Source organism: Balaenoptera musculus, chromosome 8, assembly GCF_009873245.2.
Source record: "Balaenoptera musculus isolate JJ_BM4_2016_0621 chromosome 8, mBalMus1.pri.v3, whole genome shotgun sequence".
NCBI classification, from domain to species: Eukaryota; Metazoa; Chordata; class Mammalia; order Artiodactyla; family Balaenopteridae; genus Balaenoptera; species Balaenoptera musculus.
This window is the reverse complement of record NC_045792.1, coordinates 11,880,336-11,908,150: the sequence shown is the minus strand read 5'-3', so window position 1 is coordinate 11,908,150 and position 27,815 is coordinate 11,880,336. Positions and strand designations below refer to the sequence as shown.

At 38.2% G+C, this 27,815-nt stretch overlaps 1 protein-coding gene across 2 annotated transcripts in view; it reads left to right on the top strand.

Moving 5' to 3' along the window:
• Positions 1–27,815, top strand: part of LOC118899230 (tubulin-specific chaperone cofactor E-like protein) — a 151,597-nt gene that overhangs the window by 28,159 nt on the left and 95,623 nt on the right. For both annotated transcript variants that reach the window (XM_036860605.1, XM_036860607.1), the window contains 4 exons: positions 993–1,174; positions 2,480–2,736; positions 6,002–6,128; positions 7,677–7,793. In XM_036860605.1, the coding sequence (XP_036716500.1) occupies positions 993–1,174; positions 2,480–2,736; positions 6,002–6,128; positions 7,677–7,793 (683 nt within the window). The remainder of the gene's footprint in view (positions 1–992; positions 1,175–2,479; positions 2,737–6,001; positions 6,129–7,676; positions 7,794–27,815) is intronic.

The following is a 27,815-nucleotide window of genomic DNA, read 5'->3' as shown; positions in this document are numbered from 1 at the left end:
CTTAATACATTTACTGGGCTTCTAGTGTTTATATCATACTTGTTTAAGCTAGTTCTTCATTTTTTCTGGTTATATTTATGATTTACTTGTTGTGGTATATTGGAAAGAACAATGGCTCTGATTTTTAAATCCTAGATTTGGCTTTTGTGACTCTGAAAGCTTACTCAAATTATTTAACATCTCCGAGCCTCAGTTTCCTCATTTATTAAAATAAAAGAATATTAGTTATCTTGCAAGTTGTTTTGAGAATTTAGTGAAATAAGTTATATTTTAAAAACCTAGTACAATGCAGAGCAAATAGTTAAGGTCAGTAATCAGTAAAGCTCATTTCCTTTTTTTTTTCTGTCTACCAAGTTGCTAGCTAAATCATTAAGTTGATGATCATGTTTTCTCTTTTGTAATATAGTTACGGATGCTTTTTATTTCTGAGTAAATATATTTTAAAGTTTGGTGCATCTTTGAACCAAGCCAAAACTGTTTTCCAAGTGATTGTGACTATGTGATCAATTTTGAATACCTGAATTGTTACCATGTAGTCTTTAATAAACCTTCAATTAGCCTTAATATTCTACTGAGGATGGAAGGAAGGAGATATTCAAAGAGAATTACTGTACATGACCCAATCCCAGCTCTTTAAAACTTGTAGCCTAAAATGTCATCTAAATGATCTTTTCTCCAAAATATCATGTAGTGATATCAAAGAGAATATTATACAGAGTAGAATCAAAAACTTTGCCAAAGGTAACATGGAAAATTTTTCTTTTCTTCCATTAATTTTCAGTTATGCTACTATTTCATAGAAAGAGATTAAATTATTTGCCATGATTTGTTGCAATTATTTATGCCTCTCTGCGGGTACCATCACTAAATAGGACTCCATAATGTAAATGGCCCTTTGCCCGGAGACCCACTCACTTAGGTTTTCTTGAGTATGATTGTTGTTTAAAAGCTCTGATTACTGCCTGATATGCTTTTCCTTCTTTTCTCCACAGGTCAGTAAAATTGTGTCAAATGTTCCCCAGTTGGAGTTTCTAAACCTGAGTTCCAACCCTCTGAATTTATCGGTTTTAGAAAGAACGTGTGCTGGGTCCTTCTCCAGGGTTCGAAAACTTGTTCTCAACAACAGCAAAGCTTCTTGGGAGACAGTGCACACGATACTGCAGGAGTTACCAGAGTAAGCCCAGAGAGCGCGACAGAGAGGGGGCCACGTTGCCGTCTGTGTTAGTACAGAGAGTTACTGCTGGTCTCCCATCTCAGAAATACTAGAACTGCAGATTGAATGGAGAATGAGGTTAGAAAAATGGAGTAATTAAATGAGGCTGTGAGGGTAATCTAGTAGCATTTTCACTGGAATACTTGTTCAGTGTTGGGTAGCACCAAGACATGGGATATGTCATCCTTTGGCGAGAAGATATCCCTGAGAAGCACTTATCGTTTCGAGATCAACCCAGCCTTTTTCCATTTTAATCTTCTGATTACCTGATTCCAGAATTTTGCCTTAGCACTTTTCCTTGGGAGGAAAAAAAAATCATAGTGTCTCTAAAATATATTAACGCTCAGATGATTAAGTGCCTAGCTTGCATGATGGGAAAAAGGACCTAGTATTCCTTTCAATAATTTAAGCAGGAAATTATACTTCTGTTTGTCAGCTTAGAAATGCTCTGTTATGTTTTGTTTGTATCTATCTTTGTATATGCACAGAAATATTAAAAGGAAGTAGTTTAAAGAAATATATGAAGCTGTAGTCTCCTTGACTGTCTAAATATGGAAATTATAAAAGCCTTTCAGAATCTGGTCTCAACTTACTTATTCCATCTTAGTTTCTCACTCTCCCTCTAATGAGATTGGTTTTCTCACTGCATGCAACATCTAGCATGGCATGGAATGAGCTTTTAAATCCCACTTCCACTTACTATCCTTATGACCTTTGATAAGCTTTTGTCTATAAAATGAACATAATTGTCTATAAAATTGCAGAAATAGAAGTACAGTCTATAAAGCACCTGCACAGGACCTGACACAGGGTAGGAATTCAGTAAATGGTAGTCATTATTTCTTTTTCTAAATACTTGTCATGTTGGTTTCTAGAATTTCCTTCTGTGTCCTCTCAATTTACCCAAGTCTACCCCTCCTTCAAGGCCATGCATCCTTTCCTGACTATGCCAACCACAATTTCAATCCTATTCCTATATGAAGTACTGTTGTACTTACAGTTAGTGCTGCTTCATTTAGCACTTATTTACTTAAGCACAAAATTAATTTAGTACTGGGTTTTATCATTCTCTGCTGTTTTATGTGTTTTAGGTTTTGTCTTCCCAGTTGTACTTTAAGCTTCAGAAAGACATCTTTATAATTTTCTCTACAACACCCAGCAGAGTCTCATACGTAGTAGGCGCGTATTTATTGAATGACTGAAAATAGGTGCAGAGTAGAACCTTAACTGCTTTGAACAATGCAATATTTCCTTTTTCCTCTGCAGTTTGGAGGAGCTCTTCCTGTGCCTTAATGACTATGAAGCAGTGTCTTGCCCTTCTATTTGCTGTCCTTCTCTTAAGCTACTACACATAACAGACAATAACCTCCAAGACTGGACTGAAATACGCAAGTTAGGGGTTATGTTTCCTTCGCTGGATACCCTCGTCCTGGCCAACAACCATTTGAATGCTATCGAGGAGCCTGATGATTCATTGGCTAGGTTGTTTCCTAATCTGCGATCCATCAGCCTCCACAAGGCAGGTGAGGAACAGGCCTGTTCTCATTCTACATGCAGATTAATCTGAACTTATGCATGAAATACAGTGAAAGTGTATTTCTGTCACTCACAGCTCTGCCTTCTTACAGGATGAATTTCAAGAGTGACATGCAGATGCCTATTTTTTTTAAATTAATTAATTCATTTATTTTTGGCTGCGTTGGGTCTTCGTTGCTGCGCACGGGCTTTCTCTGGTTGCGGTGAGCGGGGGCTACTCTTTGCTGCAGTGCGCAGGCTTCTCACTGCGGTGGCTTCTCTTGTTGCGGAGCTCGGGCTCTAGGCATATGGGCTTCCGTAGCTGTGGCTCACAGGCTCAGTAGTTGTGGCTCGCGGGCTCTAGAGCACAGGCTCAGTAGTTGTGGCGCACGGGCTTAGTTGCTCTGCGGCATGTGGGATCTTCCCGGACCAGGGCTTGAACCCGTGTCCCCTGCACCGGCAGGCAGATTCTTAACCACTGCACCAACAGGGAAGCCTGCAGATGCCTAATGATTAGCTAAATTTAAGGCATTCATTTCCATAAATGCTCTGATAAATATCAGCATTTATCAAATATTTGTTTGGCATAGCATTATATTAGCTATTAATATTTTGTATATTAAAGGGGTCATGCTATGAAAGGAGTGAAATGAAATTGATGAGTTGGATAGTAAAAGGCAGGGTAAAAAGAGTACAGAGAATTACAGACTAGACTGTTTTGTCTGGATTTAGGTTGAGGAATCCCAACCTGCTATGGCTTTCAAATTCTCACTTTCCTTTTCTAGTGTTTACATATAATTGATTACCAGTTTGTTGCCATCTGATTCTGTATATCACAGGAATGAATATTTTAGCCTATTTTTTAAAATTAATTAATTATTTTTTAGAGTCTTTATATTCACAGCAAAACTGAGCAAAGCTCCCGTATACTTCCCGCCCTACATGGGAACAACCTCCCCCGCTATCAACATCCCAGCACCTAAGTGACACCTTTCAGTTTACCTGCACTGACACGTCATCATCCAAAGGCCATGGTTTACATTAGGGCTCACTCTTGGTGTTGTACATTCTGTGGGTTTGGACAAATCTGTAATGACACACATTGTAGTATTGTACATAATATATAGTTTACTGCCCAAACCATCTTCTGTGCCTATTCATCCCTCCCTCCCCCCTAATCCCTGGCAACCACTTATCTTTCTGCTGTCTCCATAGTTTTGCCTCTTCCAGAATGTCATATAGTTGGAATCATACAATATGTAGCCTTTTCAGATTGGCTTCTTTCACTTGGTATTACGTATTTAAATTTCCTCCATGCCTTTTCATGGCTTAATAGAATGTTCCTTTTTTAGCACTAAATAACATTCCATTGTCTGGATGTACCACAGTTTATTTATCCACTCACAAACTGAAGGACATCATGATTGCTTCCAAGTGTTAGTTTAATTAATAAAGCTGCTGTAAACCTCCATGTGCAGGTTTTTGTGTGGACATAAGTTTTCAGTTCATTTGGGTGAATAACAAAGAGTGCAGTTGCTAGATCATATGGTAAGAGTACGTGTAGTTTTGTAATAAGCTGCCAAACTCTCTTCCAAAGTGGCTGTATCATTTTGCATTGCACCAGCAATGGATGAGACTTCCTGTTGCTCTGCATCCTTTTTTTTTTTTTCCAGTTTCAACATTTATCAGCATCTTGCTTCCTGTATTTATCCCCCATACTGTTTTTCCTTTGGGGGGAATATTTTAAAAGCAAATCTCAGCAATCATGTAATTTCAGCCTTAAAATCTTCAGTATGTATCTTTAACAGATAAAACGTACTCTCTTAGTCTACAACAACCCTCTTACCTGCACCTGATTTTTTTTCTATTGTCCCTTTCTACATTTATGTTGCTTCACGTCCTTGACAGCATTTGGTGCTATGAGTGTTTTGGCCTTTGGCCATTCTAATAGGTGTATAGTGGCATCTCATTGGTGTTTTAATTTGCATTTTCCTGATGGCATATGATGTGGAACATCTTCTCATATGTTTTACTTGCCATCTGTACATCTCCTTTGGCGAGGTGTCTGTTCAGGTTTTCCACCCATTTTTTAATTGGATTGTTCATTTTCCTGTTGTTGAGTTTTAAGGGTTCTTTGTATATTTTATCAGTATGCCTTTAGCAAATGTATTCTCCCAGTGTATGGATTTTCTTCTCATTCTCTTGGTATTGTCTTTCAGCCTATTTTTAAAACAACTACATAAGTAAAAATAATTCTGACCCATAACTGAAAAAACATAAACAGTTTATTCCACCACGGAGATTATAAGGACGGGAATTAAGTCTTAAAAACAAGTGATTTGCATAAGGAAGCTGTTTATTTCACAACTTGACATCCCTTGAGCTAACTCTATTCTTCCTCCTAGATGGCAATGCCATTCTGAAGGGAAGAGGACAGTGACCTGGGATGGTTTTGCACCAGGGTCCTCACAAACTGCTCCTCTGCCTTTACCCTTGCTGAAGGTTGATAGAAATAGGAAGGGACTACGTTGTTTTCTGCAATGGATTTAATGTGTCGTAAAACTGACCAGCTTCATTATTACAGGGATATTTTTCCTACCAGTGCCAAGTATTGACTTGACTTGGATGATACATTTGTTCACAGCTATAGGAAGAGTTTCCTTTTAGGTTTGAACAATCTTAATTTGTTTCATGCTTTCCTACCCAAGGGTTCAGTTTTTTTGTTTTTTATTTTGTTTGTTTGTTCTAAATTTTGAAACTGTTTTCCCTGTCCCCAAAATGAGGACAGTTGAAAGATGATATTTAGTTTCGGGTTCTATTGACCTTGCCCATTTTAGTTTTGTTAGGTAGACATTTACTCTGGCAGTGTCCACTCTGATCAACAGTTATGTTCTCTGAGTCTCTGTCTGATGAAAGAGTTGATCACATCACTTTTTCAATTATGTAATCATGGCATCCATCCTGCTTATTAAACCACCAGTGACCCCCTTTACCAGCCATTTGGGTGGAGAATCAGTAGATGAGTGGCTGTTGGAGAATAAAGGGGGTCCCTCGAGCACTGGTATCACAGGGATAAGAGAGGTTACAGGGAAGTTTTTATGGTGTTTTATTCCATTCTTTCCTTGGATAAAGAAAAATTTCAGGATCTCTAACTAGTTTATGATCATTTTAACATTTCAGAACCTATTAATGGAAATAAATTTTTTTGCTATGTTTATCTTCTCATTTGTGCGCTTTTCTGGATTTACTTAAACAATATATTTCTCAAATTAGGTTTGCAGTCCTGGGAAGACATTGACAAACTAAACTCATTCCCTAAACTTGAAGAAGTGAGGTTGTTAGGAATTCCTCTTCTTCAGCCATATACCACCGAGGAGAGAAGGAAATTGGTAATAGCCAGGTCTGTTGTACTGATTATTCTGCTTTCTTTTCTCGGGGCTTTGTTGTTTCATTAAAGGGATAATGCACTGTTTGGGGGTGAGGGGAGCGCACTGTATGTTTGTCCATCTCTAGAACAGACTGCTTGAAGGAGCTGCTTCTGTAGCTCCAAATCCTAGAGGAAAAGGAATGCAATATGATGAGAAAAATGTGAAATATAATTGATCTGCCAAGACCACTGAAAAATTCCCTCACAAATCTATTCTATTTTTATACTTTTCAATATTTACAATATTTGAAATCCTGTTTTGGGTCATGAAGAAAAAGTAGGTATAATAGGGAATCAACTCTATTTTAGTTACCCTTATTTTCTGTGTTAACATAGAAGTCATTTAAAGTGTAAATACCTGAAAATTGGGCTGTTTCATTAGTGTAAAACTTAAGAGAGTAGCATCTGTGTTTTCGTCTCCAATGTAGATTGACTTAAACGTGACCACCATGCTGTTACCTTCTTCCTCTGACTCCCCTGCCTTTCGTGTCTCAGCCTCTGCCTCCCCCAGACTACTGAAAGGTCCCATGAGGGTTTATTTTTGTATGTGTCTTTAGCAGCAGTAAGGCTTGACCAAGATGTACAGGGCCACGGAGTTTTGATTTGTTCTCTCGTGTACTATACATAGTAGTTTTGACAGGGGAACAGTAGGCTTTAAGGTTCCCTAAAGAAGAGTGGTTCTATAAACCAGTTTGATCTTTCTGACCAACTAATACCTAGCAGGTCTTTACTGCTTTCCAGTTGTTAACATACACAGTAATGTCCCACTGAAGAAATAAATTTCAGCATACTTTTCTTCTACGAAGAGTAAGTCTTGCAGGCCTTGTAGTTTATTTTCTTTACACAGTTCTTTTGTAAATATAATAAATGAATTCCTGAACTATATGACCAACTTGTACTGACTGCTTTGTAGACCTGTGCTGTCCAGTATGGTACCATCAGCCATGGGTGACTTTTGAGCACTTGAAATCATGGCTAGTCTGAATTGAAATGTGCCGTAAGTGAAAAAGACACACTGGATTTCAAACACTTTATATGAAAAAAAGAACATTTAAGTATTAAATTAAGAACATTTAAGTATCTTAGTTATTTAAGTATCTTATTATATTTAGTATTGATTATAGATTGAAATGATTGTATCCTGGTCATATTGGGTTAAATATAATATACTATTAAAATTAATCTTATCTGTTTTACTTTTTAAAATATGGCTACTAGAGAATTTAAAATTACGTGTGTGGCTTGCATGATACTTAAGTTGGACCGTGCTGCCTAGGATCTTATTTTGAAAGGTGAGGTATGGTTGTAAAAGGTCAGTGTCACATCCAAAAATGAAACTTTAGATATTTTTGGTCCTTTTATTTTATACCACGTTAGTTCATGCTGGTAGTTGTACACAAGGAGAGCTACATCAAATGAGTCCTTTCAAGAGAATAAGACTGGGCCTCAAACCAATAATTTTATTTCTAAGGCTAAATATTTTTATTATCTTAAAATGTCTCTTTTGCTTTTTATTTATAGATTGCCATCGGTTTCCAAACTTAATGGCAGTGTTGTCACTGACGGTGAGCGAGAAGATTCTGAGAGATTTTTTATTCGTTACTATATTGATGTTCCACAGGAAGAAGTGCCATTCAGGTAAAAATCCCTCATCAGCTTAGCAACACTTAAGCAACTATTGAGGCAACCTAAGAACTATTGCTTTAGAGCAAAATCTAATAATTTGTTGTTGGACTCTCTTAGAGAACTTTGGTGATAGGTTAAAAAATAAAGGAAGAAACGCAAAAAGCAAACCTGCTTTATCTCATTTTCCACAGTGTATTTCTTCTAGCCTTGCACTTGTATTAAGAATGGTTGGGTAAGTACGTATTTGACTACTTCTAGTAGTTCCCACTCCATGTTCCTTATCATCAATTCCTTTTTGATCCTCTTCTCCAGGAGCACATTTTCACCCATCCCCAAAACTGGTTTCTTCTTTCGCATTGCATCTGCTTTTAAGATATACTATGTTCTGCAGTTTGGAAGATTTGACAAATGTGCACGAGGTTTAGAGAATATGAGAAAGGGACTAGAAAATAGACTCCTGAGGGAATATTAAAGGAATTAGGATGGTTGAGTGGGAATAGAAATGCCGAGGCCTAAATTAGTACCTTTAAGTATATGAAAAGTAAATATGTATTGTTTGGTGAGAAACTACCTTTAATATTCTGTAAATGTAAAGGAAATGTAGCAGATATGATATACGTAAATATAAAGGAAAAAAAGACCCCCCCAAACAGGTTTCTGGGTGTTGGAAACTAGAATCAGTTACCCCCAAATTTATATTCTTTTCTTAATGACTTTAAGAATAATACGAAATCCCACTCGGCAGGAGGAGTTTCAAACCAACAAGATGCAAGTTAGGACTAAATGTGAGTCAAATCACATTCTGGTTATAAATTTCTTTTGTCCTTCTGGTTACAAATTTCTGTGATTCTAATTCATTCTTACTGAACATTACTTTTTCCCAAAGTTCTCTATTATTTACAGACTTTAAGGGGGTCGCCATTCTGTAAGGCTCAACCAGTGCTGTGTAAAAATATCTGTGCTATTATCAGTAGAATTTTAAAGCTTAAGCATTTAAAAAATATTAGACAAATTAAGTAAGGATTTTGAAGCTAACCTTTTAAAATTAGCTAAGAACAGCTAGGGAGGGAGAGATATGACTGCCTTTTTAACACAACCCAGAAATGTTAGGTTAAACCACATGAAAATTTTTTCGGGTTAAAAAAATGGTCTGATAACTATAGTTTTCATTTGATTCAATCTAACGTATTAATAGAAGAAGTAAATATTCTGGATTTGAGCATACGTCTATCATTATAGTTTACTTATCTTCCAGTCTGCTACAGGAAGCAGTATATACATAGGCAGTAAATTGTTTCTGTCCCTGATGGCATAATTATCCTAAAGTGCATTTATGCCTCTGTAGTAGTCAGTGTGCTTGAATGCATGTCATGGAAACCATCTTTAATCAGGGGAGGACTTTACTGGAGGGATATTGAGAAACTAAAAGAATTGCTAGGTGGGCTAGAGAACCCGGTTTAGACAGGAACCAAGGGAGGCAAGGATAGCCAAGGTTTCGACTTACAGTCTTCTTTATATATTTCTGTTGGCACTACAACGCTGGACTTAACCACTGAACACTTGCAGCCGTGTCATGGAGTTTTGATTTCCCCATAAGTGCTGAAAATAATCCCTCGCTGACCTTTGCTTCATTCCCTAAGGGTCAAAACTATGCATCTGACCAATTGATTGGGTATGTTTAAGGCATGTGCCCACACTCTGTCTCCCAAGAGATTAGGGAAGACAGATTATCTTCTCCACTTTGGCTTCTGCAATGAGAGGTAGACTCTTGCTTCCCCTGATCTTGGGACTTCCCCCCAAATAGGAACAACTCAGCAAAAAGAATGTCTACTATAGTCCGACACTTTGACTTCTTTGACTTTCCCCATAGTTATATATTAAAAATTATTCTTACCTATCCTAATAAATTCCTTGTATAAATGAAAACACATTTCTCTCTCCCTGAAATGAGATAACCTATTCTAATCCTACATAGACTGTGAGCAATTAGCTACTGCCAAAGATTTATACAGTCAAGGTATTTTAATTACCACTCTGGCCTTGCTGCCTATTTATGTAATTATGCCTCCTTCTCACTCACTAGTAGTTAAAGGCCACTGCTTGGTCTCCTCTTCCTTCTTTTTTTTTTTTTATTTTATTCTTATTAGTCATCAATTTTATACGCATCAGTGTATACATGTCAATCCCAATCGCCCAATTCATCACACCACCACCACCACCCCCCTGCCGTTTTCCACACTTGGTGTCCATACATTTGTTCTCTACATCTGTGTCTCAATTTCTGCCCTGCAAACTGGTTCATCTGTACCATTTTTCTAGGTTCCACATATATGTGTTAATATACCATATTTGTTTTTCTCTTTCTGACTTACTTCACTCTGTATGACAGTCTCTAAGTCCATCCACGTCTCTACAAATGACCCAGTTTCGTTCCTTTTTATGGCTGAGTAATATTCCATTGTATATATGTACCACATCTTCTTTATCCATTCGTCTGTCGATGGGCATTTAGGTTGCTTCCATGACCTGACTATTGTAAATAGTGCTGCAATGAACATTGGGGTGCATGTGTCTTTTTGAATTACGGTTTTCTCTGGGTATATGCCCAGTAGTGGGATTGCTAAGTCATATGGTAATTCTATTTTTAGATTTTTAAGGAACCTCCATACTGTTCTCCATAGTGGCTGTATCAATTTACATTCCCACCAACAGTGCAAGAGGGTTCCCTTTTCTCCACACCCTCTCCAGCATTTGTTGTTTGTAGCTTTTCTGATGATGCCCATTCTAACTGGTGTGAGGTGATACCTCATTGTAGTTTTGACTTGCATTTCTCTAATAATTAGTGATGTTGAGCAGCTTTTCATGTGCTTCTTGGCCATTGTATGTCTTCTTTAGAGAAATGTCTATTTAGGTCTTTTCCCATTTTTGGATTGGGTTGTTTGTTTTTTAATATTGAGCTGCATGAACTGCTTATATATTTTGGAGATTAACCCTTTGTCTGTTGATTCGTTTGCAAATATTTTCTCCCATTCTGAGGGGTGTCTTTTCGTCTTGTTTATGGTTTCCTTTGCTGTGCAAAAGCTTTTAAGTTTCATTAGGTCCCATTTGTTTATTTTTGTTTTTATTTCCATTACTCTAAGAGGTGGATCAAAAAAGATCTTGCTGTGATTTATGTCAAAGAGTGTTCTTCCTATGTTTTCCCCTAAGAGTTTTATAGTGTCCCATCTTACATTTAGGTCTCTAATCCATTTTGAGTTTATTTTTGTGTATGGTGTTAGGGAGTATTCTAATTTCATTCTTTTACATGTAGCTGTCCAGTTTTCCCAGCACCACTTATTGAAGAGACTCTCCTTTCTCCATTGTATATCCTTGCCTCCTTTGTCATAGATTATTTGAACATAGGTGCGTGGGTTTATCTCTGGGCTTTCTATCTTGTTCCATTGATCTATAGTTCTGTTTTGGTGCCAGTACCATATTGTCTTGATTACTGTAGCTTTGTAGTATAGTCTGAGGTCAGGGAGTCTGATTCCTCCAGCTCTGCTTTTTTTCCTCAAGACTGCTTTGGCTATTTGGGGTCTTTTGTGTCTCCATACAAATTTTAAGATTTTTTGTTCTAGTTCTGTCAAAAATGCCATTGGTAACTTGATAGGGATTGCATTGAATCTGTAGATTGCTTTGGGTAGTATAGTCATTTTCACAATGTTGATTCTTCCAATCCAAGAACATGGTATATCTCTCCATCTGTTGGTATCATCTTTAATTTCTTTCACCAGTGTCTTATAGTTTTCTGCACACAGATCTTTTGTCTCCCTAGGTAGGTTTACTACTAGGTATTTTATTCTTTTTGTTGCAGTGGTAAATGGGAGTGTTTCCTTAATTTCTCTTTCAGATTTTTCATCATTAGTATATAGGAATACAAGAGATCTCTGTGCATTAATTTTGTACCCTGCAACTTTACCAAATTCATTGATTAGCTCTAGTAGTTTTCTGGTGACATCTTTAGGATTCTCTATGTATAGTATCATGTTATCTACAAACAGTGACAGTTTTACTTCTTCTTTTACAATTTGTATTCCTTTTATTTCTTTTTCTTCTCCGATTGCCATGGCTAGGACGTCCAAAACTATGTTGAATAATAGTGGTAAGAGTGGACATCCTTGTCTTGTACCTGATCTTAGAGGAAATGCTTTCAGTTTTTCACCATTGAGAATGATGTTTGCTGTGGGTTTGTCATATATGACCTTTATTATGTTGAGGTAGGTTCCATCTATGCCCACTTTCTGGAGAGTTTTTTTCATAAATGGGTGTTGAATTTTGTCAAAAGCTTCTTCTGCATCTATTAAGATGATCATATGGTTTTTCTTCTCCAATTTGTTAATATGGTGTATCACATTGATTGATTTGCATATATTGAAGAATCCTTGCATCCCTGGGATAAATCCCACTTGATCATGGTGTATGATCCTTTTAATGTGTTGTTGGATTCTATTTTCTAGTATTTTGCTGAGGATTTTTGCATCTATATTCATCAGTGATATTGGTCTTTAATTTTCTTTTTTTGTAGTATCTTTGTCTGGTTTTGGTATCAGGGTGCTGGTGGCCCCGTAGAATGAGTTTGGGAGTGTTCCTTCCTCTGCAATTTTTTGGAAGAGTTTGAGAAGGATGGGTGTTAACTCTTCTGTAAATGTTTGATAGAATTCACCTGAGAAGCCATCTGGTCCTGGACTTTCGTTTGTTGGAAGATTTTTAATCACAGTTTCAATTTCATTACTTGTGATTGGTCTGTTCATGTTTTCTGTTTCTTCCTGGTTCAGTCTTGGAAGGTTATACCTTTCTAAGAATTTGTCCATTTCTTCCAGGTTGTCCCTTTTATTGGCATAGAGTTGCTTGTAGTAGTCTCTTAGGATGCTTTGTATTTCTGCGGTGTCTGTTGTAACTTCTCCTTTTTCATTTCTAATTTTATTGATTTGAGTCCTCTCCCTCTTTTTCTTGATGAGTCTGGCTAATGGTTTATCAATTTTGTTTATCTTCTCAGAGAAACAGCTTTTAGTTTTATTGATCTTTGCTAATGTTTTCTTTGTTTCTATTTCATTTATTTCTGCTCTGATCTTGATGATTTCTTTCCTTCTGCTAACTTTGGGTTTTGTTTGTTCTTCTTTCTCTAGTTCCTTTAGGTGTAAGGTTAGATTATTTATTTGAGATTTTTCTTCTTTCTTGAGGTAGGCTTGTATAGCTATAAAATTCCCTATTAGAACTGCTTTTGCTGCATCCCATAGGTTTTGGATTGTTGTGTTTTCATTGTCATTTGTCTCTAGGTATTTTTTGATTTCCTCTTTGATTTCTTCAGTGTTATTTAGTTATTAAATAACTTGGTTATTTAGTAACGTATTGTTTAGCCTCCATGTGTTTGGGCTTTTTACGTTTTTTTCCCTGTAATTGATTTCTAATCTCATAGCATTATGGTCAGAAAAGATGCTTGATATGATTTCAATTTTCTTAAATTTACTGAGGCTTGATTTGTGACCCAAGATGTGATCTATCCTGAAGAATGTTCCATGCGCACTTAAGAAGAAAGTGTAATCTGCTATTTTTGGATGGAATATCCTATAAATATCAATTAAGTCTATGTGGTCTGTTGTGTCATTTAAAGCTTGTGTTTCCTTATTAATTTTCTGTTTGGATGATCTGTCCATTGGTGTAAGTGAGGTGTTAAAGTCCCCCACTATTATTGTGTTACTGTCGATTTCCTCTTTTACAGCTGTTAGCAGTTGCCTTATGTATTGAGGTGCTCTCATGTTGGGTGCATATATATTTACAATTGTTATAATCTTCTTCTTGGATTGATCCCTTGATCATTAGGTAGTGTCCTTTCCTTGTCTCTTGTAACATTCTTTATTTTAAAGGTCTATTTTATCTGATATGAGTATTGCTACTCCGGCTTTCTTTTGATTTCCATTTGCATGGAATATCTTTTTTCCATCCCCTCACTTTCAGTCTGTATGTGTCCCTAGGTCTGAAGTGGGTCTCTTGTAGACAGCATATATACGGGTCTTGTTTTTGTATCCATTCAGCACGCCTGTGTCTTTTGGTTGGAGCATTTAGTCCATTCACATTTAAGGTAATTATTCATATGTATGTTCCTATGACCATTTTCTTAATTGTTTTGGGTTTGTTTTTGTAGGTCCTTTTCTTCTCTTGTGTTCCCCACTTAGAGAAGTTCCTTTAGCATTTGTTGTAGAGCTGGTTTGGTGGTGCTGAATTCTCTTAGCTTTTGCTTGTCTGTAAAGGTTTTGATTTCTCCATTGAATCTGAATGAGATCCTTGCCAGGTAGAGTAATCTTGGTTGTAGGTTCTTCCCTTTCATCACTTTAAGTATATCATTCCACTCCCTTCTGGCTTGTAGAGTTTCTGCTGAGAAATCAGCTGTTAACCTTATGGGAGTTCCCTTGTATGTTATTTGTCGTTTTTCCCTTGCTGCTTTCAATAATTTTTCTTTGTCTTTAATTTTTGCCAGTTTGATTACTATGTGTCTCGGCATGTTTCTCGCTGGGTTTATCCTGTATGGGACTCTCTGCGCTTCCTGGACTTGGGTGGCTATTTCCTTTCCCATGTTAGGGAAATTTTTAACTATAATCTCTTCAAATATTTTCTTGGGTCCTTTCTCTCTCTCTTCTCCTTCTGGGTCTCCTATAATGCAAATGTTGTTGTGTTTAATGTTGTCCCAGAGGTCTCTTAGGCTGTCTTCATTTCTTTTCATTCTTTTTTCTTTATTCTGTTCCACAGCAGTGAATTCCACCATTGTGTCTTCCAGGTCACTTATCCGTTCTGCCTCAGTTATTCTGCTATTGATTCCTTCTAGTGTAGTTTTCATTTCAGTTATTGTATTGTTCATCTCTGTTTGTTTGTTCTTTAATTCTTCTAGGCCTTTGTTAAACATTTCTTGCATCTTCTCGATCTTCGCTTCCATTCTTTTTTCAAGGTCCTGGATGATCTTCACTATCAGTATTCTGAATTCTTTTTCTCGAAGGTTGCCTATCTCCACATCATTTAGTTGTTTTTCTGGGGTTTTATCTTGTTCCTTCATCTGGTACATAGCCCTCTGCCTTTTCATTTTGTCTGTCTTTCTGTGAATGTGGTTTTTGTTCCACAGGCTGCAGGATTGTAGTTCTTCTTGCTTCTGCTGTCTGCCCTCTGGTGGATGAAGCTATCTAAGAAGCTTGTGCAAGTTTGCTGATGGGAGGGACTGGTGGTGGGTAGAGCTGGCTGTTGCTCTGGTGGGCAGAGCTCAGTAAAACTTTAATCCACTTGACTTCTGATGGGTGGGGCTGGGTTCCCTCCCTGCTGGTTGTTTGGCCTGAGGTGACCCAACACTGGAGCCTACCTGGGCTCTTTGGTGAGGCTAATGGCGGACTCTGGGAGGGCTCATGCCAAGGAGTACTTCCCAGAACTTCTGCTGCCACTGTCCTTGTCCTCACAGTGAGCCACAGCCACCCCCGGCCTCTGCAGGAGACCCTCCAACACTAGCAGGTAGGTCTGGTTCAGTCTCCCCTGGGGTCACTGCTCCTTCCCCTGGGTCCCGATGCACACACTACTTTGTGTGTGCCCTCCAAGAGTGGAGTCTCTGTCTCCCCCAGTCCTGTCGAAGTCCTGCAATCAAATCCCGCTAGCCTTCAAAGTCTGATTCTCTAGGAATTCCTCCTCCCATTGCCAGACCCCCAGGTTTGGAAGCCTGACGTGGGGCTCAGAACCTTCACTCCAGTGGGTGGACTTCTGTGGTATAAGTGTTCTCCAGTCTGTGAGTCACCCACCCAGCAGTTATCGGATTTGATTTTATTGTGATTGCGCCCCTCCTACCATCTCATTGTGGCTTCTCCTTTGTCTTTGGATGTGGGCTATCTTTTTTAGTGAGTTCCAGTGTCTTCCTGTCGGAGATTGTTCAGCAGTTAGTTGTGATTCTGGTGTTCTTGCAAGAGGGAGTGAGAGCATGTCCTTCTACTCCGCCATCTTGAACCAATCTTCTCTTCCTTTCTTCTTGAAATTGAAACAGGCAACCTGATTTTAGTGTATCCTACCAGCATCCCTGGCCTGTAGAATGTTTTCCAAAGATGTGAGTGTTCTACTCACTAATGTATTTTTCTTTTTTAAAAAATAAATTTATTTACTTATTATTATTGATTTTTAATTTATTTTATTTTTGACTGTGTTGGGTCTTTGTTGCTGAGCGTGGGCTTTCTCTAGTTGTGGCAAGCGGGGGCTGCTCTTAGTTGTGGTGCGCAGGCTTCTCATTGCCGTGGCTTCTCTTATAGCAGAGCTCGGGCTCTAGGTGCGTGGGCTTCAGTAATTGTGGCATGCGGGCTGAGTAGTTGTGGCTCGCAGGCTCTAGAATGCAGGCTCAGTAGTTGTGACGCACGGGCTTAGTTGCTCCGTGACATGTGGGATCTTCCCAGACCAGGGCTTGAACCTGTGTCCCCTGCACTGGCAGGCAGATTCTTAACCACTGTGCCACCAGGGAAGCCCAAATGTATTTTTCAAGGTCTTAGAGAAGGAAATGTCTCTGAGTCCTTTTAGGGTCCATAGATGGAAATGGGTAAAGGGGTAACATGGGTGACAATAATTTCCATCATTTCTGTATCCTGAAGTTTTTGAATTCCTCCTTCCACATTATCTCAAATAATTTATGACATCTCAACTTCCTTTAGCATAGACCACCATTGAGTCCAGTTTCCAGTCAGTCAACTAGACAAATATTTAGAACCACTCTAAATGATTCTAAACCACTGAAGCTAGCCACTGAGGCTAGATTTTTGAATTCAGAACCTTTGGTAATATACCTACGCAAAATCAGCTGGATCTAGAATTGCTTTTCTTTCCTTGGTTAACACACTCATTTCCTATATTCCCTGTATTTATTTCCTATATGCTTGTCCATATAAGTGACCAAAGTCTTGTAAATGTTTTGATATTTTTGTAATTCACCCCACAGACCATGCTGTGATCTGATGGTAGTGCAGTAGAGTACATACGTGGAAGGATGAGGCAAATGGGGAATTAGTTTACACTTGCAAGGTAATTCCCTCAGGCAAGGGGATTTTACTGCCTTTTCAAGCAGAAGGGGAACAGTCCCACTGGACCCAGCTAGCAAGGGGGGCCTCAGTGAGGTTTAGGGATTCAGGATATTCCCAAGTCCTCAGAATCCTCCCTTATACTGCCATACAATTTGTTCTCTCTGTCTTTCTCTCTCCAATCAATGCTCCAGCTTTCATAGAATAGTCCCAATATGGATGCAAGTTTAACTGACCTCTAATTCAGCAACCTAGAGCATCAAACCTTGTGTATTTGTTTTCATAGCTACCTCAGCTCTGTTGTTGTAAGACAGAAAAGATCCTTTTCTTAAAAGTACCTGGGTTTCAGTCTGTGCCTGAAGCCTAGTTTATAGGAATTTGACCTTAATATTCTCTTTATGTAAGCTGTCTTGTGCGCTTAGAATAGCAGATGCCCATAGTCTTGAATTCTTCATTCCCTTCATGTTGTTTTATTATTGACAGCACTCTCTCAATCTCCTAGAGCATTTCATGTGAACTCAAGTGATAATTACTTATTTCACCACTCCATGTCAAGGACTTGCAGAATCCCTTCTATGAAAACTAATATGATATTCACTGGCCTCTACTAGGCCAGAAACCAATCCCAAATTGCCCTTAATTACCTGAGGTACTATTGCCAGTAATCTACTCCCTAGTACCAGTGCACACAACAGAAATCAACTCTGGCCAATTTAAGTAGGATAGGAATTTAGTAAAAGAATAATGAATACTATGTAGCACACAGAATTGACAAGATTAGAGAATTAGGCTTGGGCAGGATTGAGGGGAAGCAAGGCACAGCCAAGATTTCTGTAGACCTCACTATGTAAACTGTATGCTTCTTAACACTGGTTACTACACAGCCATCAGCAAGCTGCTCAACGTCATTGCCCTCAGACATTTGCAGCCATGTCTTTGCATGCTTGACTCTTCTCTATCTTCTGTGAATAATCTCTGTCAGACCTTATGTCCTTGCATTACATCTTAATATTTAAAATTCCAGCTATAGTTAGACAGGTTTATGTCACCTTCCCATGTTCTAACTTCCAGGGAGTGGAGGAGGAGAATATCTACTCCTCTTCAGCTTCTGTAGTGGGAAGTGGTTTCTGCCTCTCATCTGTCTTGGGTTTCCCTCAAATCAGAAGGGCATTCAGATGCTGGACAGCCAAAGCTGCCATATACCCACTATAGTACATGTTCCCTAGTAGTTTTCTTGTAAGTCTCCTGGTGGAATGTTTTTTGAGCCATTGTGATGTGCCAGGGACTGTGTTAGGCACGTTAAAAAGAACTATAATAGCATTCATGCTGATGCGAGATGAAATGGTGAATAAGCACAGAGGAATTTATATTAAAATACATTCATTATGAATTAAGAGTGATATATAAACAGGGTATTAGTACCATACTTACCGTACCTTTAAATTGTCTTCCAAGTTATATGCATAATTTCTCTCCAAAATGCCAATGAATAGTGAATAGCACAGTGCATAGTTAGTAAAGGTGAAGACTTGACTGCCTGGATAATTCAGTGTTTCATACAGAATCACATTTGAGCCTTAGTTTCCTTGGAGGGATTGAGGTATCCATTCATTTTGAGGAAAAAAAATTTCCTTTCATTTGACCATGGGTTTTTAAAATCAGTGTTTAACTTGATTTTCCTATAAATTCTAACTTCTACGGCATCCTTCCCTAATTGTTAGGTTCCCTGAGCTTCTCCTCCTCCTCTCATTTTCCTGTCTTGTGCCGTTAAACACCAAATACCTCTGCTCAACTTAGACATAAGTAAGAAAAATTAGCCAAAATGTCTTTTGAGGTCATGAATAAAAAGCCTTTATGATCAGTTTAGTGTCCTTTTTGGTAGCAAAGTTATTTTGTGAGTCAGTTGGATTATTCACACACATCTGTTTCCATGTGATTAGTCATTTTGGCAACAGAAGACTTTAAAGATGATCCAGAAATTTACATATTCTGTTTTTCTATCTCAGAATAAAATACAAGCTCCAGTTACCTGTATGACTTCAACTTTTTTCGATGAACAGAATAAAATGTTTAGAGGACTGACAGGAGACATACTTATTAAGAGTGTTATAATTCCTTACAGGTGCTCAGGTATCATCTTTATTGCCTTCTACTGTCAGGTGGAGCTGGAAGTTTAGCCTCTCTACTGTAGCTGTTTATGGTGATAATGGACTAACACACCCACGAAAAGTGAGGAATCGCCCATATGTTTCACGTTTATTTACTTTGTGAAACAATAGGAGACGAAAAATCTCTGTTTCATGATTCTTGGCCTTTAAACATCATAGTGTTTGCTTTTCCAATCAATAGACTCTTTCTTTTAGAGCCTTCCTCTGTGCCTTTTCTCTTCATGGCTTGTGTAGCAGTGGTGTGCTATTTCAAAATCAGTTCAGTTTGTGCTGCAGGTGGTTGAAAAGATGTCCTCACTGGGTTGGTCATATTTCAATCATTGAACTCTCGTATTTTACCAGGAGACCTTCTAGGAAATAACTCTAGATTCTAATAGCTGGGTTTCAAAGGACAGTTTAATTTATTTAGTGAATACCTACTATGGACTAAGAGGCTTAGAGCCAGAAGCTGAAGATAAGACAAAAAAAGTAGTGTCTACTCTCAAGAAGCTTGCCATCTGGACTAAGCTAGAGATATATTTCCTCTGCTGGAGCCTCCTCATGTTCCCAACCTCTAAAAACTCAGTTATCCCAGGATTTGGTGCTTGCACCTCTTCTCTTCTGTACTCATCCCCTAGGTACTTTCATCCAGTCCTGTGGCTTCCCATGCCTTTTGATTTCAAATAATTGCCAAAATTTATACCTTCAGCTCTGATCTGCCCCTAAATTCCAGACTAGTATTTCCAGATACCTACTTGACATCTCCACCTGGATGTTTAAACCTAATGTGTCCAAAACTGAACTTTGGGTCCCTCCTTTCCCTTTCCCTGGCCCCTTCCCCTCCCCGCCTTATCTCCTGCTCTGCACATTTTTCTCCATCTCTCCATTTTTCCAGTTGCTCAGGATTAAGAGTTGGGCATCATCCCTGATTTCTCTCTCCCACACCCCACGTCTAGTCCATTTGTTCTTGTTTTTATTTTCAAGCCTGCTTTCAAAAATATATAGAATCTTACTACTTCTTAGCGTCATTTTAGTTCAAGCCTTCCTAATCTCTTACCTGTGTTATTGTAGTAGCCCTCCAATTGCGCTACTGAGACCACGCTCGTACCGCTCACTGTACAACAGGTCAGTAAATCGAGAGAAAAGTTGTTGGGACAACAACAGCGTTATTTGGAAGGCCAGCAGACTGAGAAGATGGTGGACTGGGGTGCCAAAGAACCATCTTACTTGAGTTAGAATTCAAGCTTCTTTTATATTAAAAGCGGAGGGGTGCGGCTGCTTGTTGCAAACTTCTTGGTGTGGGAGTCATTTGTTCTTGCAGCCGTCCAAATAGGTCAGGTCAGGTCAGGTCACGATGTTCCTGTAAACCTCCAACAAGACAAATGTTATTCTCTGTTCTGCAACTTTTTAATCTCTACATGAATGAAGAGTGTTGTACTTTTAATGGTCAGAGCCGTGAGAATGGGCTATCCTATATATTTCAGGCTATAGGCAACATTCTTAACTTGTAGCAAAAGCAATAGAATACAAACGTTAAGTAAAAGTAACAGATCTAATATGGAGTCAGATTTGTTCTTCCTTATTGCAATTGGCCTGCCTATATCCACCCTTGCCGCCTATAGCTTATTCTCCACGTGGCAGCCGGTTTATAAGAATTCAAGTATATGAAAAAAAAAGCCTTGCTGTTCCTCAACGCACTAAGCACACTTCTACCTCAGGCCTCTGCTTTTTTTCCCCTGTCCAGAATGCACCAGGTTAACTGCTTGGCTCTTTCCCTCTCTGATGCCTCATCAGAGACCCCCTCCCTGACCAACCTAGCTAAACTAGCACACCTCTGTCTCCTATCATTCTCTTAACCTACCATTCTTTTTCTTATTTATCAACACCTAACTTACATTTCTTATATATTATCGGTCTCCCCTGCACTGTACTGTAAGCTCTGTAAAGGCAGGGACTTCTCTTTTGTACTTTGCCCTATCCTCAATGCCTAGAGCAGTACCTGACGATATAGCAGCTGTTCAGTAAAGTGACTGAATCTTCAAATTATGCTCTGGGAGCACAAAGGAGTACTTAGCTCTGCTGGAAGAAGTGGGACTTTCTAGAAAATGGCAGTTAATCTGGTGAAGGTGAGGGGAGAATATTCCAGACAGAAGGGAGTATGTGGGAAGTCAAGGCACAGAGGTATGAAATAACTCTTTATATGTAGTGAACTACAGCAGTTTCAGTATGACTTAGTGAAAAGCAATTAAGTGGGAAGTAGTGGCAGATAACACTGGGGAGGAAGGTAGAAAACAGGGCAGGTCATTCGAGACCTTGGTATGCCATGCCAGACTAGGACTTTTTCTTGTGGGCCGTGGGAAATCATTGAAAGGCTTCAGTGGGAAAGTTATGTGGTCAGATTTTGGTTTGTATCTAGAAGGAGAAGCTGAGAGAGACCCAGGGACCTAGTTAATAACTGAGACTTGAGTAAAGGAGGATATGTGTATCGGAGGTCCTTTATGTCTCTTTACATAAGACTGAATTTCACTGCAGAATTTGAAGTAGTCCTTAGAAAACACCTTGTGAAATTCTACGTGTTTTCTGGTATTTATAGCCCTGATTTCTCTAGGGGTATAAAAGTACCATTTAGAGAGAAAGAAACCTCTACGTTTATGAATCTGGAACATTTTAAAGTGTACCTGTTTATTATTTCTGCCTCGCCATTTATCAGATGTCTGTCCACATTGCCTATATTTATCAGTTCTTCTTTTATTTTGTATTTGCTTTATCTCTGAATTTCCTGAGAGGTTGAATTTAAATTACTTATTTAGTACTTAACTAATACACAGTCCCCCTCTGTTTATTTTTAAAGAGAAACAAAAAAGAAAAACCATGTAACTTTTCTTTTAGAAATCAACATATCATGTATCTTTTGGGGGTCCAATGGTTTCTTTTTGTTTTTGAGGACAGTCAGGGAAAGTAAATTCATTGATTTGGGATGTCTTTTTCCAGACTTTAGAATTTTGGTTTTCATGAAGAGAAGTTAGAGGCATAGCTACAGTGAACAATTATTTGACAGGAGGAAACGCTGTTGTCAGAGACAGAGTGGCAAAGCCAGAAATAGGTTTTCTTAAAGGCATTTCTTTGCTTTTATTCTACTTTAGTACCTCACTTTGTGTTTGTCCCAAGGAGTCCCTAAACTGGGCCCCGGGAAATCCTTATTTATGATGTCAAGGATTATAGTAGGCATTCCTCAGATGCTTATTGGATTGTCATTAGTGGTAACCAGCTTTTTAAAATATGGAGAGTATGTTTTTTCCTGATTAAGACTAATGGCTTTTCTAAATAGAGCTGATTGTATCTTCATGTTATTGTGAGAGCAGGGCAGCAGCCTGTATTTGGACACCACCTCAATGAAGGCTTATTTTGTCTTGGATGCTGGAGAAATCCTAGTGTGCTGTGTCCGTTACCTCATATTCCTTCCAGACAGAGGACCTGCTGTTGTGAAGGAACATTCCTACATTGGACATGAATCTCCTGGGGTTCTCCATATTGCCAGGCTCCATCATCCTCTGACAAGGGCCGTGACACAGCACTCCTCACATTCAGCTGCGAGTCTGATGAGGAACAAAAGGGGCTTTCTCCTTGGCACACCATGGACAGCCTCTGAAATGTTAGCTCTCCCTGTTGCTTACAGCTTTTGTCATTCCAATTATCTTGGACTTGATTGTGACTTCTTTCCACTTTCCCAGCCCAGCAGAAGATAGGCTACCTTCCTCATCTTGATTAGAGTTATACATGAGAATTTGAATATAGCTGCAAAGGAAAGAAAGAATAAGAGCCAGCCTTCCCAAATCATGGTCTTGGGGGAAATTTTCTTTGGTGTCTGAACTTTTGTTTTGGCCAGGGCAGGGAGCCAGTTTTATCTTTTTTGTTTTTGCCTGCTTTTTAGATTAAAAAAAAAATACTGAGAATAATAAAACAAACACTCATGTTCACATTGTTCAGAACTGATGATTTTTAATGTTTTGCCCTTTACTTCAAGTTTATTTTTTCATTGAAATAAATAATATTACAGATAAAATTGGAGTACCTTTTTGCCTCTGTTCTTAGTCCTATTCTTTACTCCAAGAAGTAACCAACCACTGGCAAGAATTTGATGTATATCCTTGATGTCTACTTATTATACTTTATATATCCGTTAAAATATAAAGTAGGATCTTATAATTCTTTGTCAATATACATTGCAATTTCTTCTTGTGTAGCTTTTCAGTCTGATCTTTTCACTTTGTATTTTGTTGAAAAGAAGTTTTAAAAACTTAATATGACATGTATCAATCCTTTGCTCTACAGTTTATTCTTATTCCATCTTATTTAAGAAATCATTTCCTTTGCAAAGATCACTGAAGGTAATCTTCTGGACTTTCTTCTAAAAGTGTTTTCACATTTATGTCTTTGATCTATCTGGAATCTATTTTTGTGTTTAGTGTCAAATAGAGATCTAAGTCTTTGTTTTTTTTCTTCTATATTGATAATTGGTATTCACCATTGATCTGTAATGCCAGCTCTGCTATAGATCTAGTTATTTTATGTGCATTCATGGTTCTTTGTCAGGGTCCTGCTCTATTCCATTGATGTATTTTTTTTTTTATTGGCGTATAATTGCTTTGCAATGTTGTGTTAGTTTCTGCTGTACAATGAAGTGAGTCAGCTATATGTATATCCCCTCGCCCACATATATCCCCTCCGTCTTGGACCTCCCTCCTACCCCCACCCCCACCCCACCCATCTAGGTCGTCACAGAGCACCAAGCTGAGCTTCTTGTGCTTTATAGCATGTTCCCACTAGCTATCTATTTTATGCATGGTAGTGTATATATGTCAATCCTAATCTCCCAATTTGTCCCACCTTCCCCTTCCCCCTCTGTGTCCACATGTCTGTTCTCTACGTCTGTGTCTCTATTCCTGCCCTGCAGATAGGTTCATCTGTACCATTTTTCTAGATTCCATATATATATGTGTTAATGTACAATATTTGTTTTTCTCTTTCTGGCTTACTTCACTCTGTATGACAGACTCTAGGCCCATCTACATCTCTACAAATGACCCAATTTCGTTCCTTTGTATGGCTGAGTAATATTCCATTGTATATATATGCCACATCTTCTTTATCCATTCCTCTGTCGTTGGACATTTAGGTTGTTTCCATGTCCTGGCTATTGTAAATAGTGCTGCAGTGAACATTAGGGTACATGTGTCCTTTTGAATTATGGTTTTCTCAGGGTATATGTACATTAGTGGGATTGCTGTGTCATATGGTCGTTCTATTTTTAGTTTTTTAAGGAACCTCCATACTGTTCTCCACAGTGGCTGTATCAATTTACATTGCCACCAACAGTGCAAGAGGGTTCCCTTTTTTCCACACCCTCTCATTTGTCCATTCCTGTACCATTACAAAATTGCTCAATTATACTGCTAAATTATAGTAAGTCTGAATTCCCAAGTTGAATTTGGTTGTAAAATATTAAGTGTTCTTTTTCAACGCTGCAGAATTTAATTTTATAACGTTATTTGGGAATGTTTCCCTATATTTTCATATTTTAAATTATACTATAATATTCTTTTCTACTGTTCTTTTCTGGTTTGGGGTTGGTAATTTTATATTTTTCTATGAAATTATTTTAAGTTTAAAATTCTATAGTCAGGGACTTCCCTGGCAGTCCAGTAGTTAAGACTTCACCTTCCAATGCAGTGAGGTATGGGTTCGATCCCTCGTCGGGAAGCTAAGATCCCACATGCCTCGTGGCCAAAAAAACCAAAACATAAAACACAAGCAATATTGTAACAAATTCAATAAAGACTTTAAAAATGGTCCACATCAAAAAAAAAATCTAAAAAGGAAAAAAAAACTTAAAAAAAATTTTATAGTCGTTCATAATATTCTTATTATTTGAGGGTAGGTGTTTAAGTTTTTAAATTATTTTCTTCTATTTAGTTCTCATTTGGACTAAGTAATATTTCCACATAATACCCGTTTGAAAATTTTTAAAAAGGTATAGACCAAAACCCACTTTTGGGTTTTGTTTGGAAAACAAAAGTTTTCTCACTTTTATCCTTAGCAGCCACTCAAGTGTTTGGTCCCTAGGCAACTACTGACACTAGTTTCTTATTATAGTTCTCATTGCTATTCAGTGCATATTTTTTTGTACATAAATGGTACAAAGAAGTACACATCTTGCCTTTTTCATTTATCAGTAGATCCTCAATATCATTACATGAGGGATATTTGTGATTAAAAAATGTCCTATATCAGTATTTATCTCCTTTTTCTTTCCTGTTAATGTTTATTTCTGCCTTTCTCTTTATTCTTGATTGGTCCTCCTAAATGATTATTTTTTAGTAGTGTCCTTTGTTTAAAATCAGGTTTACTGAGATATAATTGACATATAGTTCTACCCTTTTTAGTATACATTTCTGAGTTTTGACAAACACTACAGTTACATAACCGTCAACACAATCAGAATATACAACAGTTCCATAACACCCCCCCACAGAAAAAAAATTTGAATTCCTCAAACCTTCGTGTATTCTGCTGTTGTTGGATGGAGTGTTCATATATTTCAGTTAGACACTGTTGATTGATTGTTTTGTTCAGATCTTAATCTTGCTAATTTTCTGTCTAGTAAGTCTATCCTTTTCTGAAAGGAGGTGTAGGTAGCCTTTTTTTTTTTTTTTTAAATCAATTTTTTTTTTTTTAAATTACACTATACTAGGTGTGCTTTATTTATTTATTAATGGCTGTGTTGGATCTTCGTTTCTGTGCGAGGGCTCTCCCCAGTTGTGGCAAGCGGGGGCCACCCCTCATCACGGTGCACGGGCCCCTCACCATCGCGGCCTCCCCCGCTGCGGAGCACAGGCTCCAGACACGCAGGCTCAGCAACTGTGGCTCACGGGCCCATTTGCTCCGCGGCATGTGGGATCTTCCCAGACCAGGGCTCGAACCCGTGTCTCCTGCACCGGCAGGCAGACTCTCAACCACTGCGCCACCAGGGAAGCCCTAGGTAGCCTTTTGAGTCTGGTTTCTTTTACTTAGCATAATGCATTTGAGATTTATCTATCTTGTGTGTATCACTAGTGAGCTCCTTTTTACTGCTCAGTAGTACACAGTTTATTTAGACATTTATCAGCTGAAGTACATTCTGGTTGTTTATCCTTTTTTGGCAATTTATTAAGAAAGCTATTATAAACACTCACCTATGAGTTTCTGTGTGAACATAAGTTCTTATTTCTCTTGGGTAAATACCTAGAGGTGGAACTGCTCAGTCATTTGGGAAGTGTGTGTTTAACTTGTCAAGCTGTTTTCCAGAGTGACTGTACCATTTTGCTTTCCCATCAGTGACATATGGGAGTTCCTGTTGCTCCACATCCTCACCACCACTTGGTATTTTCAGTTTTCTTGTTTCTGTCTTTAATTTTAGCCATTCTAATAGATACATCATGGTATCTCATTGTGGTTTTAATTTGTATTTCCCTTGTGACTAATGGTGTAGAGCATCTTCTCATGAGCTTATTTGCTATCCAAATACCTTCTTAGATGAAGTATCTGTTAAAATCTTTTGCCCACTTTTGTACTGGGTTATTTGTTTTCTTATTATTGAATTTTGAGGGTTCTTTGTATATTCCAGATATATGTCCCTTACCAGACATGTGTTTTGTAAATATTTTCTCTCAGTCTGGCTTGTTATTTTATTTTTTATCAGTTTCTTTCAAATAGCAAATTTTTTTTTTAATTTATTTATTTATTTTTGGCTGTGTTGGGTCTTCGGTTCGTGCGAGGGCTTTCTCTAGTAGCGGCAAGCGGGGGCCACTCTTCATCGCGGTGCGGGGACCGCTCTTCATCGCAGTGCGCGGGCCTTTCACTATCGCGGCCCCTCCCATTGCGGGGCACAGGGTCCAGACGCGCAGGCTCAGTAGTTGTGGCTCACGGGCCCAGCTGCTCCGTGGCATGTGGGATCTTCCCAGACCAGGGCTCGAACCCTTGTCCCCTGCATTGGCAGGCAGATTCTCAACCACTACGCCACCAGGGAAGCCCAGCAAATGTTTTAAATTTTGATGACATTCAACTTACTGATTATTTTCTTTTATGGATTGTGCTTTTGGTGTCATATCAAAGAAATCTTTGACCAACTTAAGATCACAGGGATTTCTTATGTTTTCTAGACGTTTTATAGTTTTAGGTTTTACATTTAAGCACATTTATTCATTTGAGTTAATTTTTGTATATGGTTTAGGATACGGGTTAACTTTTTGTTTTGTTTTAATTTGGGTATATGAGTGTCATTGTTCTAGGGGTATTCATTGATAAGACTATCTTTTTTCTATTTAATTGAGTTTATACCTTTGTTGAAAATCAATTAACTGTATAGGTAGACTCTCTATTTCTGGGTTCTCTGTTCTTTTCCATGATCTATGTGTCTATCCTTTAGCCAGTATTATGCTGTCTTGATTACTGTAGCTTTAGAGTAAGTCTTGGGATCCAGGTAGTGTGGGTCCTCCAACTTTGATTTTCTTTTCAAAGTTATTTTGGCTATTCTAGTTCCTTTGCCTTTACATATCCACATTAGGATAAGCTTGTTGAATTCTAGAAAAAAAATTCTGCTGGCATTTTGATTGAGATTGTGTTGAATCTGTAGAACAATTTGGGTAGAATTGATATCTTAATAATATTGAGTCTTCCTGTCCATGAACCAGTATATCTCTCGATTTATTTGTCCATGAACCAATGTATCTCTCCATTTATTTTTCTTTGATTTCTTTAAGTAATTGGTGTTTTGTATTTTTTCACAA